The sequence below is a fragment of the Artibeus jamaicensis genome, unplaced genomic scaffold (assembly GCF_021234435.1).
Source record: "Artibeus jamaicensis isolate MK-2021 breed Jamaican fruit bat unplaced genomic scaffold, CSHL_Jam_final contig_391, whole genome shotgun sequence".
NCBI classification, from domain to species: Eukaryota; Metazoa; Chordata; class Mammalia; order Chiroptera; family Phyllostomidae; genus Artibeus; species Artibeus jamaicensis.
In genome coordinates, this window is record NW_026521814.1 from 15,420,880 (window position 1) to 15,437,052 (window position 16,173).

General features: G+C 40.4%; 1 protein-coding gene across 3 annotated transcripts in view; it reads left to right on the forward strand.

The window, feature by feature from the left end:
- Positions 1-414: 414 nt before the first annotated feature.
- Positions 415-16,173, forward strand: part of PLEKHA3 (pleckstrin homology domain containing A3) — a 32,542-nt gene continuing 16,783 nt past the window's right edge. For all 3 annotated transcript variants that reach the window (XM_037130034.2, XM_053665132.1, XM_037130033.2), the window contains exons 1-5: positions 415-804; positions 4,764-4,880; positions 10,428-10,583; positions 13,182-13,318; positions 14,889-15,053. In XM_037130034.2, coding sequence (XP_036985929.1) covers positions 765-804; positions 4,764-4,880; positions 10,428-10,583; positions 13,182-13,318; positions 14,889-15,053 — 615 coding nt within the window. In that variant the 5' untranslated portion in view covers positions 415-764. The remainder of the gene's footprint in view (positions 805-4,763; positions 4,881-10,427; positions 10,584-13,181; positions 13,319-14,888; positions 15,054-16,173) is intronic.

The following is a 16,173-nucleotide window of genomic DNA, read 5'->3' on the forward strand; positions in this document are numbered from 1 at the left end:
GGCTCAGTTGCAGAAAATCTGAGACGCCGAAGTCACCACCCCCTAGGGTAAGCCCGGGGTCCGAGCCCGCTAGTTCCGGGCCCTGAGGCTGCGGTCTGGTCCCTGGGGGTAGGTCGGCGGGTCGGTCCGCGCCGCAGCTGCCCGGGCCGAAGGGAACGGTCCTGGCTGCCAGCCACGACCCTGAGGGAGGATGAGGAGACGCCGAGCGCCCCTGTCGGGAGTCTGAGGTTGGGATGAGTGGACGCCGGCGCGCCTTCGCGCAGCCCCTGGCCCCGCGGTGGGACCGCAGCCAGCCGCGCCCGCTCCTCCAGCCGCGCCGCCGGGGAGGGGTTTCCCGGGACTTGCCGGCCCCTTTCAACCAGGAAGTGAAAGCGACGTCGGGGTCAATGAAACAAACGGGGAGCCCAGGGGGAAGGAAGGCAGGCGAGGAGGAAGGAGTTGCCGGGGCGCGGAAGGGAGCAGCCGCGACGCGGAGACGCGAGCGGGAGGCCGCCTGCGGTTACAGTTCCGTCGCCGCCGCCGCCCAAGCTTGGCCGGGGATGTCTGAGCCCGCGCATCGCGGTCCCCGAGCTCCACGCGGCGGCCGCCGTCCGGGCCTCTAAGGGCCCGCCACGTACCCGCGGCGCGCGCGCGGGCTCAAGGGGGCTCGGGGCAGCCCGGGGAAGGGGCCCTGCGGGCCGGGAGCGGCTGTCCAGGCTCCGCGCTCGCCCCAGCACCGCGGCCGGCGTCGGGCCAGGAGGATGAGCGGCGCGGGGCTGTGAGGCATGGAGGGGGTTCTGTACAAGTGGACCAACTATCTCACTGGTATGAGGGTTCGGGCGCCCGGGGGGCAGCGGGCTGGGGGCTCGGGCGGGCTTAGCGGAGGAGGCTGCGGAGAAGGCCAGGTCAGGGGCTCTCCCTCCCACTGCCTGGCCCGTGGTGACCCCCAGCGAATTGAATCTCCTTGGTTCCCCGGCTTAATCTTTGTGCGTGTCCCTAGTAGAGCCCCTCCGGCCTCTGCAGGCGGCAGTTCCGACGGGCGCACCTTCTGGGGGGTGGGAAGTGCAGCGGACCGCTTCGTGGCCGGAGTAACAGTACTGCGTTTACTACTGTAGTTTTCTGAACAATTTTCAGGCGCTCTACATGTGCCGTTTCAATCTCTGACCTTATTTACACCTCACTCAACATTTTGTTAATAACCGAGTTGTCAGGGTCTGAGACTGGAATGGGCCCCCTAAGATCAAGATTTAATTTTAAGAAATCTTTTTCTATTGCTTCTTTTACATTTCCTTAGCAACGCGGTTTATTTTAATAGTTCTCTTGAAGTTTGAGCGTAGCGAGTATGATTTTGGAAGCTGTCCCTCGGTAATATTCTCTTAGGAGTTGGTTGTTAGCGAGGTAGCTGTATGTTTTGAAATTCAGGAAGGTGTGAGAAATATGTGGAAGAAAGTGCAATATGCTGAAGTGGAGCAGGGAAGTCAGTTTCACCCATGAAGGGGCTTGGCAGGAACTCCCCAGTTAGGCGTTTCTGTGGAAATGAGACCGGTACACAATGCCCTTTGCCATGACACTGACCACCTGACTTGTTAAGACTTTTAAATCTGAGTTCTAGACCCATCTCTGCCATCAACCAGCAGTAGCGACAAGTCGCTTGTTCTCTCAAGAGCTCAATCCAAGGCCAAAGTAGTCAACTCCCAAGGTGCCTTCCTATCATATTCTATGATCTTGCCACATTAGAGGAAAGGGAATGGGTTTTAAATAAGATTAAATAGCAAACAGACTTCTTGGTCCATTATAATAGGTAACTCGTGACTTGCTGGCCACTTTTTTACCCTGCCAAAAGTATTATACCCCTTAGTAATTGTATGGTACATTCAACTTGGGTCTGCCTGACCTTGCGCAAAATCTGCGCATAAACACTTTGAGACATAAGTTCTGAGCTACAGTTGCCTGTTTTTTTAATTAATTACATTGGTATGCCAGATTTATAGTAGCAAATGTTTTATCTTTTATGATAGATGGATGTGTTATTCACACTAAAATGTCAATTAGTTTCTATAAATATCTTTTAACAGGAAACATTTAAAAATGAGGCAAACTTTTTACTAAGCATTTTCAAATTTTTTAGTTGAGATATTGTATTAACTTTAAGACAATAGTTTCTGTGGTTTGAGATGCAAATGATCATCTCATTGCAAATGTTTATGTGTTTTGGGAGGTCTTTTGAAGAAGCCGCTTATGCATAACCCAGAGTAACAGGTAATTACTGAGATGAGTCATAACTTATTCCTGTATTGAAATGTGTGGTCTTGGTTGCTGGCTGGCTGTCTTCTCATCTTCAGTGGCACTGAGCACCAGCCGATTGAACTTTTAACCACATGTGCTTAAGGTTTTAGTCATTGCAGAGCATTTAAGTTAACTGCTAGTATGCAGTTGTAGAAGCTTGATGAAATTAAGTCTTTTGATTGGAAGAGTTCCATTTTTAAAATTTAAATTTGGCTCAGTGGCATGCTGATTATTAATTTTAGTTCATCTGAGGTCAGAAAGCTGAGCAGCTGTTTATACTAAGTGATCTTTAAGGAACCTTCCAGTTCAATCACAGTGTTCTTTGAGAATCCTTTGTAGAGAATAAGGATTTTAGTAACATTTGGTAGTTAGAGATAAAAAGAATGTGGTGTTTTTTTGTTTTTTGTTTTTATTTATCTTTAGAGGGGAAGGGAAGGAGAGAGGGAAACATCAATGTATGGTTGCCTTTCATGTGACCCCTGCTGGGAACTGGCCTGCAGGGAACCGGCCTGCAACCCAGGCATGTGCCCTGATTGGGAATTGAACCGAGATTGTCTGGTTCACAGGCCCACGCTAAATCCACTGAGCTACACCAGCCAGGGCAGAATGTGTTTTTAAAAAAAAAAAAATTAAAAGAGGGAATACCTATGAGTCTTTTTTTTTTTTTACAGATATAGCCCTCCATTTCATGAATGTGTGAATCAATTAGAGATTGTTTTATTAAGTATTTCTTCAAAAAGGTGTGAAGAGATAATGAACAGTCTTAGAGTAATTAACTGTGGTAATCTTTCAAGTTGCTATAAATTCTAAATGAGTCATTTTTCTCAATATTTGTTTTAAAGACATACTGAATTACAACATTGCAAGCTTACAAAATCACACTGGGCCTGGGGTGGAGGAGTGTATTTTCACACACTCTGCTTACAGTTTGTTTGCCGAGGTGACTTAGTGTTTGGGAAGATAATGTCTTCATCATTTCTATGCATGCTCAATACAACATACTCTCATGCATATACTGCATATCTATAGTCTTATGGAAACATGTAATATCTCACTTTTCTGGTATTTAATCTTTCATTCAATCAATCACTTGAGAAATGTACTTTTTTTGGTACCTGTATGTGCCAGGCACCATTCTAACTGCTAGGAATGCAACAATGAATAAGTTAAAGTTCATGGACCAAAAGAACTTACCTTCTAAGAGTTCCATTTTTAAGAGGCCTCATTAGGGAATGTAGTATTTAATAAAAAGAATTTTCCAAGCATTGGAAACTTTTTTGGGATATTCATTTCTCCAAACTGTATTATGACATTCCCTGCTGTGAATTTAAATCTTTTTATGGTGACTCAGCAGTGCCATTTTAAAAATGATACAGGTAAAGGCTTTTGAGTAGGTAAATCCTGGGTCTGCATTAGGATGTAAGAATGATTTCCCCCATTTGTCACTGTCTTGGCACTATTTCGCCCTGGAAAAATGGAATTGTGTCATCATGTAGCAGGCTATGTCTAAAATGAGCAGACTGAATTGTGATTTAATAGTCCCAGAAAGAACAGGGACAGTCACACTCCCTTCAGCATGGTCACCATGTTATTAATCAGCGAACTGTAGTAAATTAGTAGCATGCTCAGTAAGATTTCAGGGAACACTGAGTTTGGCTTGCCAAGAGTGGGAGCTGAGCTCTGAGAAGAGCCATCATCCTCATCCCCAGCTTTGCCTTGGAGCCAAGTTTGTGATAGTTGTATGCTCTAGTCACAGAACAAATACTAATTAAATGAGTGGTTGCAGTTTCTAGCATTTCTGCTAGTGCCTTGCAGCAGCAGAGCAAGGAGAAGGGGGTGGTGGGGATCCATGCTCTCACCACAGGGCATGCATCTTCTGGTTAAGAGACTGGAAGTTATCTAGCAGCACTCACTGTGTGCAAAGGAGTTTGCTTAGGAAACATTTGAGAGGGAAGGTCACATTGTAGAATTAGAGAACTAGGTGGCACCTAACGGGTCCTCTTATTCAATTCATTCATTTTAGAGTTGACATTTTGTAATTATTGAAATGAAAAGATTTGTCTCTGGTTATCCAATTAAAGAATGGTAGTAGAGCCAGGGCTAGCATTCAGGTCTTCTTTTGCTTTTTCCATTATATCATAACCCAAACTCTGCTCCTTTTTAGAAAAGGTTATATTGTACCCTGTGTAGGGTACAGCAAGTTATATTGCACCCTGTGTAGGGCTGCTTTTTGAGGACAGGTCTTACTGGTTGTTAGTGAGAAGGTTGTGAGCCAGAATAAAGGTGTTACTCCTCATATTTATGCTGATTTAGAGATTTCCTCAGAAATCTTTCTCAACAAAGAGGAGATTGGTGCCAAAACAGTGTGGGCAAGGTTTGTCAATTAAAAAATTGATTGTCAGCATGTTACTTTAGAGCAAAGAAATAACATGGATGGTAAGTTTTGAAATCATCGTTTTCTATGTGATGAAAGTAATTTCTTACTTATGTTTTTGCAGGTTGGCAGCCTCGTTGGTTTGTTTTAGATAATGGAATCCTGTCCTACTATGATTCACAAGATGATGTTTGCAAAGGGAGCAAAGGAAGTATAAAGATGGCAGTTTGTGAAATTAAAGGTAAGTAATTAGTGGACTGTGAAGTTATATAAAGGTAAGTAAAGGGTTCTGCAGCATACTCCAAGACCAGGAAAAAAGCATTTTTAACCAAGTAGGGATTTATTTTTTTATAATCCTCACCCAAGGATTTGCTTATTGATTTGAGAGAGAGAGAGAGAGAGAGAGAGAGAGAGAGGTTAATGTGAGAGGGAAGCATCGACTGGTTGCCCCCTGCTGTGGTCCCTGACTGAGGATTGAACCTGCATCCTGAGTAATGTGCGCTGACTTGGAATCAAATCCACAACCTTTTTGCTGTACAGGATGATGTTACAATTAACTGAGCCACCTGGCCAGGGCCAAGTAGGGATCTTTTACACGTTGTCTCTTTTTTTAAATAGATTTTATTTATTTATCTTTAGAGGGGAAGAAAAGGAGAGAGGGAGAGAAATATCAGTATATGGTTGTGTCTCATGTGTCCCCTTCCAGGAACTGGCCTGCAACCCAGGCATGTGCCCTGACTGGGAATTGAACCGTGATACTTTGGTTCACAGGCCCACACTGACCAGGGCCCAAATAGGGATCTTTTAATACCATTTATTTCCTTACCATCCAGGAGTGGCACTTAGCATTGTTAAGTACAATGTTTGATGTTTCTCTCTATAAACATACTTTGAATTGAATTTCAAAGTACTAATGCATGTGTTCCAGTTTGGACTTGAAAAACAATTTCTTTTAAAATTTTTTAAAATTTATTTTTAGAGGGGAAGGGAGGGAGACAGTGAGAGAGAGAGAGAGGGAAACATCAATGTGTGGTTGCCTTCATGTGCCCCCTACTGGGGACCTGGCCTGCAACCCAGGCATGTGCCCTAACTGGGCATTGAACTGGTGACCCTTTGATTCACAGGCTGGCACTCAGTCCACTGAGCCACACCAGCCAGGGCCGAAAAACAGTTATTTGCGGATTCCACTCACGTATCCATGCTGAGTCCACAAGTGTTGACTTTCTCATCCTCGTAGAAAGGAATTACAAAAATTGGAAGCTGAACTATAAAGAAGCTCTGTAGATTTTTGGTTAAGTATGAAGTCAGAATCATACACTGGTTCTTTGCTGAATAAGAGAGTAGCTGTTCTGGGTAGGTAGTAGAGATGCTTTTCTTTCTTCCTTTTTTTTTATCCTCACCTGAGCATATTTTTTCATTGCTTTTGGAGAGAAGGGAAGGGGAAGAGAGACAGAAAGACATGGATGTGAGAGCGACATTGACTGGCTGCCTGTTTGCATGTGCCCTGACCAGGGTAGATGTTCCAGCAGGGGATCAGACCTGCGGGACTCCAGCCAGCACTGGCCAGGGCAGCTTTGCTTTCTTTTTGGTGATCTTCAGAGTTTTGACAAATATTCAAAGAATATTCTAGAAAAGCTCCTCTATTGGAATTTGTGTGATGTTTTCCCCATGAGTAGACTGGAGTTATGGATTTAAAGGGAGAACACCACGGAGGTAAAGTGCCATTCTCATCACGTCATAACAAGAGTCTGTACCATCGACATGACGTAGCACTCTTAACTAACCCTGACTCCGTGGCTGAGGCAGTTTGTCAGGTTTCTCTACTGTAAACGTACCCTCCCACCTCCCGTTCCATACAGTGTTCTTCCAAAATGGGAGAAATAAAGCAATACATCATGATGTACTTTTCATGAAGGAAGGTTTCATGGACCACTGATTTATTTGTATGTGTGGTTGGGGTGTGTAGGATGGAGGCAGGTAGGAAAGGTCAGGCAAAATGATAATGAAAAGTGCTGAATTCTTCAAAGGGAATTGAAGGAAAAAAATTAGAATTCTAGAAGAGTGAGTGTTAAACCCCTATAGGGAGCCTTGGCTTGATAAGATACAGAAATATTTCAGCCTGGTGTATTGTTGCTTGCATGTCCCCTGAAATATATGGGATTAATTTTGTTGCTTTATTTTTTAAAATCTCACAAGAGAAGCACATTCAAAGCATGAGTTTTTTATGTTTTTAAAAAGTGATCGTTTTATCTCATTCCCCAGATTTAATTCCAAGTGAGATTTGATGACTCAGAAATCATACTACATTCAAAGTTCAAATATTTGCCAACCTTGAGTATTTCAAAAGACTGTTAAGTAGCAGAATTCTAAGAAAACTCCAAAGTGTTTTTAAGCTACAGTAGCATTTTTGTTGTTTTCTGTTTACTCATTTTATTGAAGAATAATATACTCGTAATAAAAGGGAACAAATCTTAAATATTCAGTTTGAAGAATGTTTACAAGTGAACTCGCTTGTGTATCCACCATCCAGATCAAGAATTAGAATACTGTCAGCATCTCAGATGCTGGGATATTTTTATCACATCCGCTTAGCCACTAATCCTGATAAAAGATAACCATTAATCTAACTTTCATTACCAGAGATAAGTATTGTTTAGTGTTGAACATTTTATAAATGGAGTAAATATTTTCTTCTAGTCTGTCTTCTTTCACTCAACAGTTTGTGAAATTGACCCATGCTGTTCTGTATAACAGTAGTTGGGCCATTTTTATTGAGATGTATTTCCACTGTGTCAACATCCCACAGTTTGATTAGCCATTCTAGTGTTGATGGATGTTTGAATTTTTCCCCCGTTTTAGGACTATTATAAACAAGGCTGCCGTTAACGTAATATATTTCTTCTATTGAACATATATACGCATTTTTGTTCAGTATATACCTAGAACTGGCATGGAATTGCTAAATCAACTTTTAACAGATATTGAAAAAATACTCTTTATACTTGTTAAAACAGTAAGAGAGACTTGTTCAGGTCTACTGTAACAGGTATAGAGACTACAACAGTGGGGTTTTGCAGGGGGTGAGAGAGATTGGGCTCAACTGTAAATACTGAACACAGGAAAAATAGGAATTTATAGGGCAGAATGGGGGATAGGTAGATGGAAAATTGCTAATCGGAAACTTCAGGGATACAGGAGGATTCGGACCAAACTGACCTAACAGGATTCTTGTGAAAGGCAGGCCAGAGTGGTCAGATATTATCTGTGGGGTAGCAGGAAAAAGGATTTTGGTCAGATATCCAGGAAGATTAGGTATAGATAGTAGTGGATTCTGGCTAGACTGACTTGGCAGGATTCCTGCTAAAATTGGACTCTACAAAGACAGAGAGGGAAGCCCAAGTCCTAGTGAAGCAGAGGGTCTGGAGGAGCCAGACAGAAGTGTGATCAAAGAGAGAATCTTTGTCACAGTGCCAAACCATCTGCCAAAGTGGTTGTACCGATTTGCTTTCCAACTACCAGAGTATGAGAGTTCCTGCTGCTTTGCATCCTTCATAAAACTTGATATTAGCTAAGATTTTGAATATTTTTAGTGTATAGTATTTTCTTACAGTGGTTTGACTTGCATTTATTCATTAAATGATGTTGAGTACTTTTTCAGGTATAAGTAGCTGTTTGAACTTTCTCTTTTTAAGTCCCTTTTCAATTCTTTGGCCCAATTTCTAAATTGGGCTGTCTTTCACCTTGATTTGTAGGAGTTCTTTATGTAGTCCAAATGACCTTTTGTATTGGGAAGGTATTCTCCAGCTCTGTCCTTTGCATTTTCATTGTGTTAATGGTATCTTTTGATGGACACAAGTTTTTAATTTCATTAAAACCCAGTTTGTCAACTCTTTAATGAGAACTTTTTATGTCCCACTTAAGAAATCTTCTGTTACCTTCTTGAAAGTTTATTGTTTTAGCTTCTGTATTTAAGTTTTATTTTGGTCTGTGATTTGCTTAAAATTTATTTTTATATATGATCTCAAGTAGAGGGTCAAGATGCTCCCCCCGCCACGTATGGAATCCAGTTGACTGAGTACCACTTATTAAAAAGACCAGCCTTTCACCCACTGCATTGTAGAGACATCTTTCTCACAAAGTGAGTGACTGTGTACTTGTGGTTTTTTCCTAGACTTTTGTTCCATGGGCCTGTTTTTCTATCTTTGTGCAAATATCACACTTTCTTAATTTCTTTAGCTTAATACTTCCTAGTATTGGATAATCGAAATCATCTTAGTTCTCTTTTAGCATTGTCTTATCTATTATTGGCTCTTTGCATTTCCTTAGACGTTTTAGAATCTGCTTCTAAATATCCACAAATACTTGTTGGAATTTTGATTGGAATTGTATTGATCTGTACATCAGTATAGAAAGGACTGTATTCTTGACAGCATTGAGTCTTCTGATCCATTAGCGTGGTATAGTCCTATATTTAATTAGGGTTTTAATTTGTCTCAGTAATGTGTCATAGTTTTATATAGAGAGATTTTGTCCATTTTTCAAAGAAGTTGGAGGTTTGGAAGCATCGTTGTTAAGTTTGTGGCCTTCTCAGGTGAGTACTTGGGAGGGTACAACCCTTGACTGATAACATAAATTCTGGTATGTTTAAAAATGAGTCATCTTACTTTAGTTTCATTCTATAGAAACATGATTGGAAATTAGAGCCTTGTTTTCTCTTACAGTAGCTCTTGGTGCTTTCCCTAGTATTAGCACATAGCAAAAAAGAGTTACTCGTGGAGCTCTGGGATTTTGGTGATTTTAGCCTAGTCTGGAAATCTTTTGCACCCATCATTGACCCTTTCTCCATTCATGACTATCATTATTTGTAATACAACACAATGCTCCACTCAGACCTGTCTCCTGATAGTCTCTGTACATATATTTATTTCCTCATCTAGAACTTTTCTCATGCAGTTTTCCTGTTTCAATTTTAAGCAGATCCTGCTTTCAAAAATCCCTCTTCTCGAAGCCTTTTTTAATTTCTTTCTCTTCTTACCATTCTCAGTATAATTACACATGAAATCTCTGTACCAGAGAGTTCAACATTCAGGTGTTTCCTTGGTTAAATTGTCACCTCTACTAGACCAGAGACTTCTTTTTTCTCCTGCTCTAGCATCCCCTGTGCCCTCATTGTTCTGAGGTGAGTGGTGATTAATGACAGTGTAACACATTGAGTCTTAAAACCAAGATTTAGAATTGGCTCAGCATGATTCTTGATCTGCTCTCTATTGTTTAGTATCAAAGGGGGGTATAGAAGAGGAGGAGGTGAGGATGGAAGGGAAAAGAAGGTCTCCAAAATATTCGAGCTTTCCAGGTGATTATGATATGCCCATTAGTTGAAAACTTTTGTTCTAATGGAAGGTGGTTATAGTCCTCTTATTGTGCTTCATCTATATGCCAGGCACTGTCCCAGGCTGGGGGAATACCAAAGCAGTGTGTGGTACCTCTATCAGAGAAATCAGTAAAAATTGTGTCATAAGTAGAATAATGCATATGTATTTAAGGTGGTACAGCTGGCCCCAAGGGAGGGAGTTCTTAGTTCTCACTTCTCGGTAGTCGTTGGTGTTTTCTCTTTCCTGTGGCAGTGCCGCCAGCTGGGGCAGATGTGAGAAGGGTGGTTTGGAGAGTGCCACTAGGTAACCCCTTCCTTCGGTGTCTGAAATCGCTCATTCTGAGTAAGAGTGGTGATTTCATTGTCCCCAACTTACTTAAGTCCATGACTGTATTTCCCTTTTGTTTATCATCCTAGTCCACTCGGCAGACAACACACGGATGGAATTAATCATTCCCGGAGAGCAGCATTTCTACATGAAGGCGGTGAATGCAGCTGAAAGGCAGAGGTGGCTGGTTGCTCTGGGGAGCTCCAAAGCCTGTTTGACTGATACTAGGACTAAAAAAGAGAAAGGTAATTTTCTCTGCAGTGGGAATATTTTCTTACGTAAATATAAATTGTCATGTTCACTTATAGTAATTTATCCCAAAGAAATGATCAGAAATGTAAATTTATTTACATAGATATTTATCATAGTAAAAAAATTGTAAACAGTACAAAGGTTTGAATTTCAGGGGGATGGATCAGTAAATTGTATAGTGCTTCCATAGGCTGATAGGTTATTACACGTGCAGTAAAATGTTCACAAGGAATTTCAATGAGGTGAGGAAATGCCCAAGATTAAACGACAATTGAAAAAAACAGGATTCAAAATTATATATCCATTCATTGGACAGCTCAGCAAAGACATGCAAGAATTGGCCAGGTTGTTACCTTTGGAAAGGGAATTTGTGGGAGGGAGACTCACTTTTCACTGTGTACATTTTGACTTTATCATATATATATATATATATATATATATATATATACAATTTAAAAGGACTAAGTAAAAATCAAAAGCAAAGCAAATAATTTGTGGTATTCAATTATATGCATATATAATGTGAAAATAACAATAGTATTTATATCTTGGTAGTGAGATTGTAATTGGTAAATTTTTCTTTTGTACTGTTTTAATTTTCAAAAAATTTTCTTATATTTCATAATTAACAACACTATAAGTCATTTAAATTATATTATTTTCATTATGTTTATAATTAAAATTGACCTTATATTATTTTTACAATTAAAAACAGTAGAAGTCATTTAAATTAGTGAAAGCAACTAAATTATGGATATTAAGAAAGGAAGGCTAAGGATCGAACTTGTAACAGTTTTCAGATGTATGAAATGAGTATCATGGGAATAGCATGGCTAAGGGTAGGGTAAGAAGGAATGAATACTCACAGTAGCCAAGAGGTGGAAACAACCCAAATGTCCATAGACATAGATGCGTGGATAAACATAGTATGGTATGTACATACAATGGGATATTATTCAGCCTTAAAAAGGAAGGAAATTGACACATACTATCATATGGATGAATCTTGAAGATACCATGCTAAGTGAATAAACCAGTCATGAATGGACAAGTATTGCGCTTTGTGTGGGACGCCTAGAGGAGTCAGATGTATAGAAACCGAAAGTAGAATGGCTGTTTCCAAGTGCTAGGTAAGGGGAGAATGGGGAGTTACACAGTGTTTAATGTGTACAGAATTTCATTTGGAGAAGATGGAAAAGTTCAGGAGATGGATGGGAATAATGGTCGTATGACAACGTTGAGTGTAGTTAATGCCAGCAAACTGTATATTTAAAAATGGTTAATAATTGTATGTTTTACTACAATTAAAAAGAAGGAGTGGGCTGAAATAGGGTAGAAGGTCAGGTTAAAAGGGCACATAGAGCTGCTTTGGCCCACCGTGGCTGGAGTGGCTGTTTGGCCAGTACAACAAAACAGTGCCACTCTCTCAGGGATGGCAAAACACCAGGACCTGTGGGTGTCTTCTTTTTCCTTTGCTGCTTATACTGGTAGTTTAGAAAGTATTGGTATATGAGTGGCTGAGATTATGGCTGGATATTTAGTCTGTCCAGAGATATTAAACAAAATGAGGTAAACTCTTAATTAAAAAATATTGAAAATAATATAATGTAAAAATGAAGCTATGAAAGGAAAAGAAGGTAATAAATGGATGTTTATGTACAATAGTTTTTTTTATTCTTTTTTAAAAAGATTTTATTTATTTATCTCAAGAGGGGAAGGGAAGGAGAGCGGGAGAGAAATATCAACATATGGTTGCTTCTTGTGCATCCCCTGCTGGGAACTGGTCTGCAACCCAGGCATGTGCCCCGACTGGGAATCAAACTGTGATCCTTTGGTTCACAGGCCCGCGCTCAATCCACTGAGCTACACCAGCCAGGGCTGTACAATAGTTTTAATTACATAAAAATTAAAAACTTTTGTATGCCAAAATATACAATAAAGAAAACAGAGTGATAGATCTTGGAATGTATTTGCAGTATATAGGACAAGTGAAAGATTGCTAAATTTCATGTGTAAGACATTTTTTAAATTATGAATTTGTATATTACTAAGAGAACTCAGACATCAGAATGGGAAGAATGAGTTAAGGACAAGAAAAGCCAATTAACAAAATAAGAAAAGTAAGCACTTTTCCAATGAAAGATGAGTGATGGAATGGAAATATCTTGTATGAGACATTCTGTAGTCATCACCCCATCTCTAAAAATTAATCTACTTAAACCTCATGATTGACACATGACTGCCGATTTTTTCCCATTTATCTGAAGAGAATGTGGTTTTCTCCGAGCCTTTGTGTCCTGTTTCTAAGGTCTGTCACTATAGATATTATTTGTAGTTTTAATTAAAAAAATTTTTTTATCCTGCTTAAGACAAGGAGGGGGAGAAAGATGTGCTTTGAGGGACAGAGGAGGGTGGGGAGGCTCACCATCCTGGGAAAAGCAAGAGAGAGCCCACTGGGGAACAGAGGGGCTAGGGAAGGGGTCAGCACGCTCCACAGAGAGAGCCGCCGTCTTTTTTAATGATTGCATTTTGTTGTTTTGCCCCCAGGTAGGAAGCCTATCTAATTGAATGTTCATATATGTTCTTTTCAGAAATAAGTGAAACCAGTGAATCCCTGAAAACCAAAATGTCTGAACTTCGCCTCTACTGTGACCTTTTAATGCAGCAAGTTCATACGATTCAAGAATTTGTTCACCATGACGAGAATCATTCATCTCCCAGCATAGAGGTATAACAAAGATGATCCTCTCATGTCTGATTATGCTTTTCAGTACAACTGATGAGTGAGGTTCTTCCCATAAGATGACAGGGAAGCATTTTCAGAATGAGTTATTTTCAGCTATTTTGAGCTCTCCCTACAATGGGTTGTCTGGAAATCTGTAGAATCATCTAGATTGTGTCTGTGCAGGCAGAGTAAAGCAGGAAGCAGCACGTTTCTTCAGAGAATCAAAGCCTATCTTTGCAGGCAATCAGTAACTGGATGGTTTGAGTGGGGAAGAAGCATTCCAGGATTCCAAGCATTCCATTCAGGCTGACTACTTGAAATCATTGGACAATTGGTATTCTTTTTCATTTGTAATAATGTCGTAACATAACTACTGAGAGTTGATAACTTAGCTTTATGATATAACTTTAAAAAAGTTCTCACAACAGTGATGTAGGAATCAAAACTCAGGCTATGAATTAGGCTTATTCTTTCTGATAAAGTAGGACCAGTGAGCCCTGTTACTCTCTGGCTCCATGGCCAGCATTTACCTTAAATAAATCTAACCTTTTAGATTTATTTATTTAAGATTTATTTAAAGATAAATTTCTTTATTTATTAGATTAGATTAGGTTAGATTTATTTAAGATAATTTCTCGTCCCCTTTTGCCTAACTTGGGAGAAATGAGATAAGAAATTTTCCTACCTCTCTTGTTACCTTTTGCTGTTGGGGAGGAATCTTGTGTGAGGTAGGTCGCATTTGGTTGTAGGTACGTTAAACCCTATGGCCACGTATTACGTCACCACAAGTGTTCTGGAGGTGTGCTCTCACATCTGCTCCAGCAGCTCAGGGACAGTATCAGGGACCCAGGCATGTCCCATCTTTCTGCTTTGCCGACCTTTCTATCTTGGGTTTTTCTCTTAAGGCCCAAGGTTTAAGGTTACTGCCAAGGCTACATAGAGGCAAGAGGCAGTCGGGTAGCCTGGGTAGAGAGAAACCCAGGGGGCAAGAAATTCCAGAAACTTCCCAGCAGACTTCTCATCATCTTCTCTGCTTGGGTCAGTGGAAACTAAGAAAAATGAGTGTTTGCCAAAGGGTCATAGAATAGCTATGACTGGCTTAACCCAGTCTGTATTTATCCCCCAAGGTCAGGGCACTTTGCTGTCCTAAAAAATTTAGTGGTTTTTATTCCACCAAAGAAGAAATGGGAGAGTAGACCTGGGGTAGACCTGAATCGTGCCTGCTGCTAAGTAACTTTCCAGGTGTTCCACTACTGTGATCACCTTCAGAATTCAGACAGCTGTAAAGTTGCTGTTTAGGTTAGATTTATTTAAGATAAATTCTATACACAGTTTTTCAGTATGATATTTTGTTTGAATGTAAAACTTACTTTTTTCTTAGAATCTCATTTCTTACACTGTTTACCTGAGAGACAGACAGTTATTATTCAAGCGTTGCTTTAATTCTAATGTATTGTATTTGAAATATGTTTGAATGTAACCTAGTCAGGTGTCCTACTCATTGCTTTTTTGTGAGGTAGCGCACGATTCCACGTAGTTGTGTGTAAGTTTGTTCAACTCTGTAATTTTTCAGAACATGAATGAAGCCTCTTCTCTACTTAGTGCCACATGTAATACGTTCATCACAACGCTCGAGGAATGTGTGAAGATCGCAAACGCCAAGTTTAAACCTGAGATGTTTCAGCTATCCCATCCGGATCCCTTAGTTTCTCCTGTGTCACCTTCTCCTGTTCAAATGGTTGGAACTTACTGTTTTTCTTCTAGTAGTATTGCATGTTTCTGTTTTTAAGAGTGGAATCTGGCAGTGGGAGGGAAATAGTCAACAGGCTGGATTTTTAAAAATTGTATTCATATTCTCTAGTGGACCCTCTCATTTGGTGGGTTCAGCATGTGCCAAAGTCATGATCCTCTTCCCTTGGAGGAGCTGTGCCATTTGCCCCAGTGTGCCAGGAAAATATCATAATGTTCTCTGGGTTCTATGATGTGACACAAGGTTGGGGAGAACTGTTCTATTTGGTAAAAACATGTCATAGGGATAAAATGAAGCAAATCTTTAAAGAAGTTGTAAGGAATCTGAAGCAGCATGTTACAGGGGAAACAATGTTTTGTAGTCTGCATTTGGACCCTCTGAGTAGGCAAGTTTCTTAATCTCTCCGGACCTCGAGTGTCTGTAAAATCAGTGTCTTCTTCATCCGAGTCTCATTGCAAAAGATCTGCCCTGTTTATGTGAGGTGCTAACTGTTGAGAGGGGCAGAAGATTTGTTGTCCTTTTCAAGCTGGTAAACTTGATCCAGCATGCTGTGGGGAACTCTCAGGTGAGATAAGGTTTGATGAGACTTTACATTTTTTCTCATGAAACTGTTTTCAGGAGCCCTTTTGTAGAAGGAAGAATGTCACCTGGCTACTATTCTAGCAATTACCTGAAGACTTATTAGGGTACAACTTACTCCTAGTCTCTGTTATCCACCGCAGCAAACTCAGTTATAATAGATTTAGTAAAGATGATTATCTAAATTTATTTGCATCACTAGTTTTTAATCAGTGTATGAGGGACTAATAGCATCTTCTGAGGTAGGTGTACTATGAAAATGAGCTTTATGACCAGATCAGCTTGGGAAGTGCTAGGTTAACTTAAACAAATTGGGTTTCTCTGTCATCTCTGCCATACCTTTTGTGCTAACATATATTATGAATCTCTGAGAAGGAGAAATAGTACTGAAATTTATTTGACAGTTAAACCCTTCTGTTAGTGTTGAGTAGAATACAGTTTGATAGTGTTGCTTTCAAAACAATTGTAGGGATACTGTGAAATGTTAAGTAACACATATAGCTGAACAAAAAATCTTTTGAGATGGGTA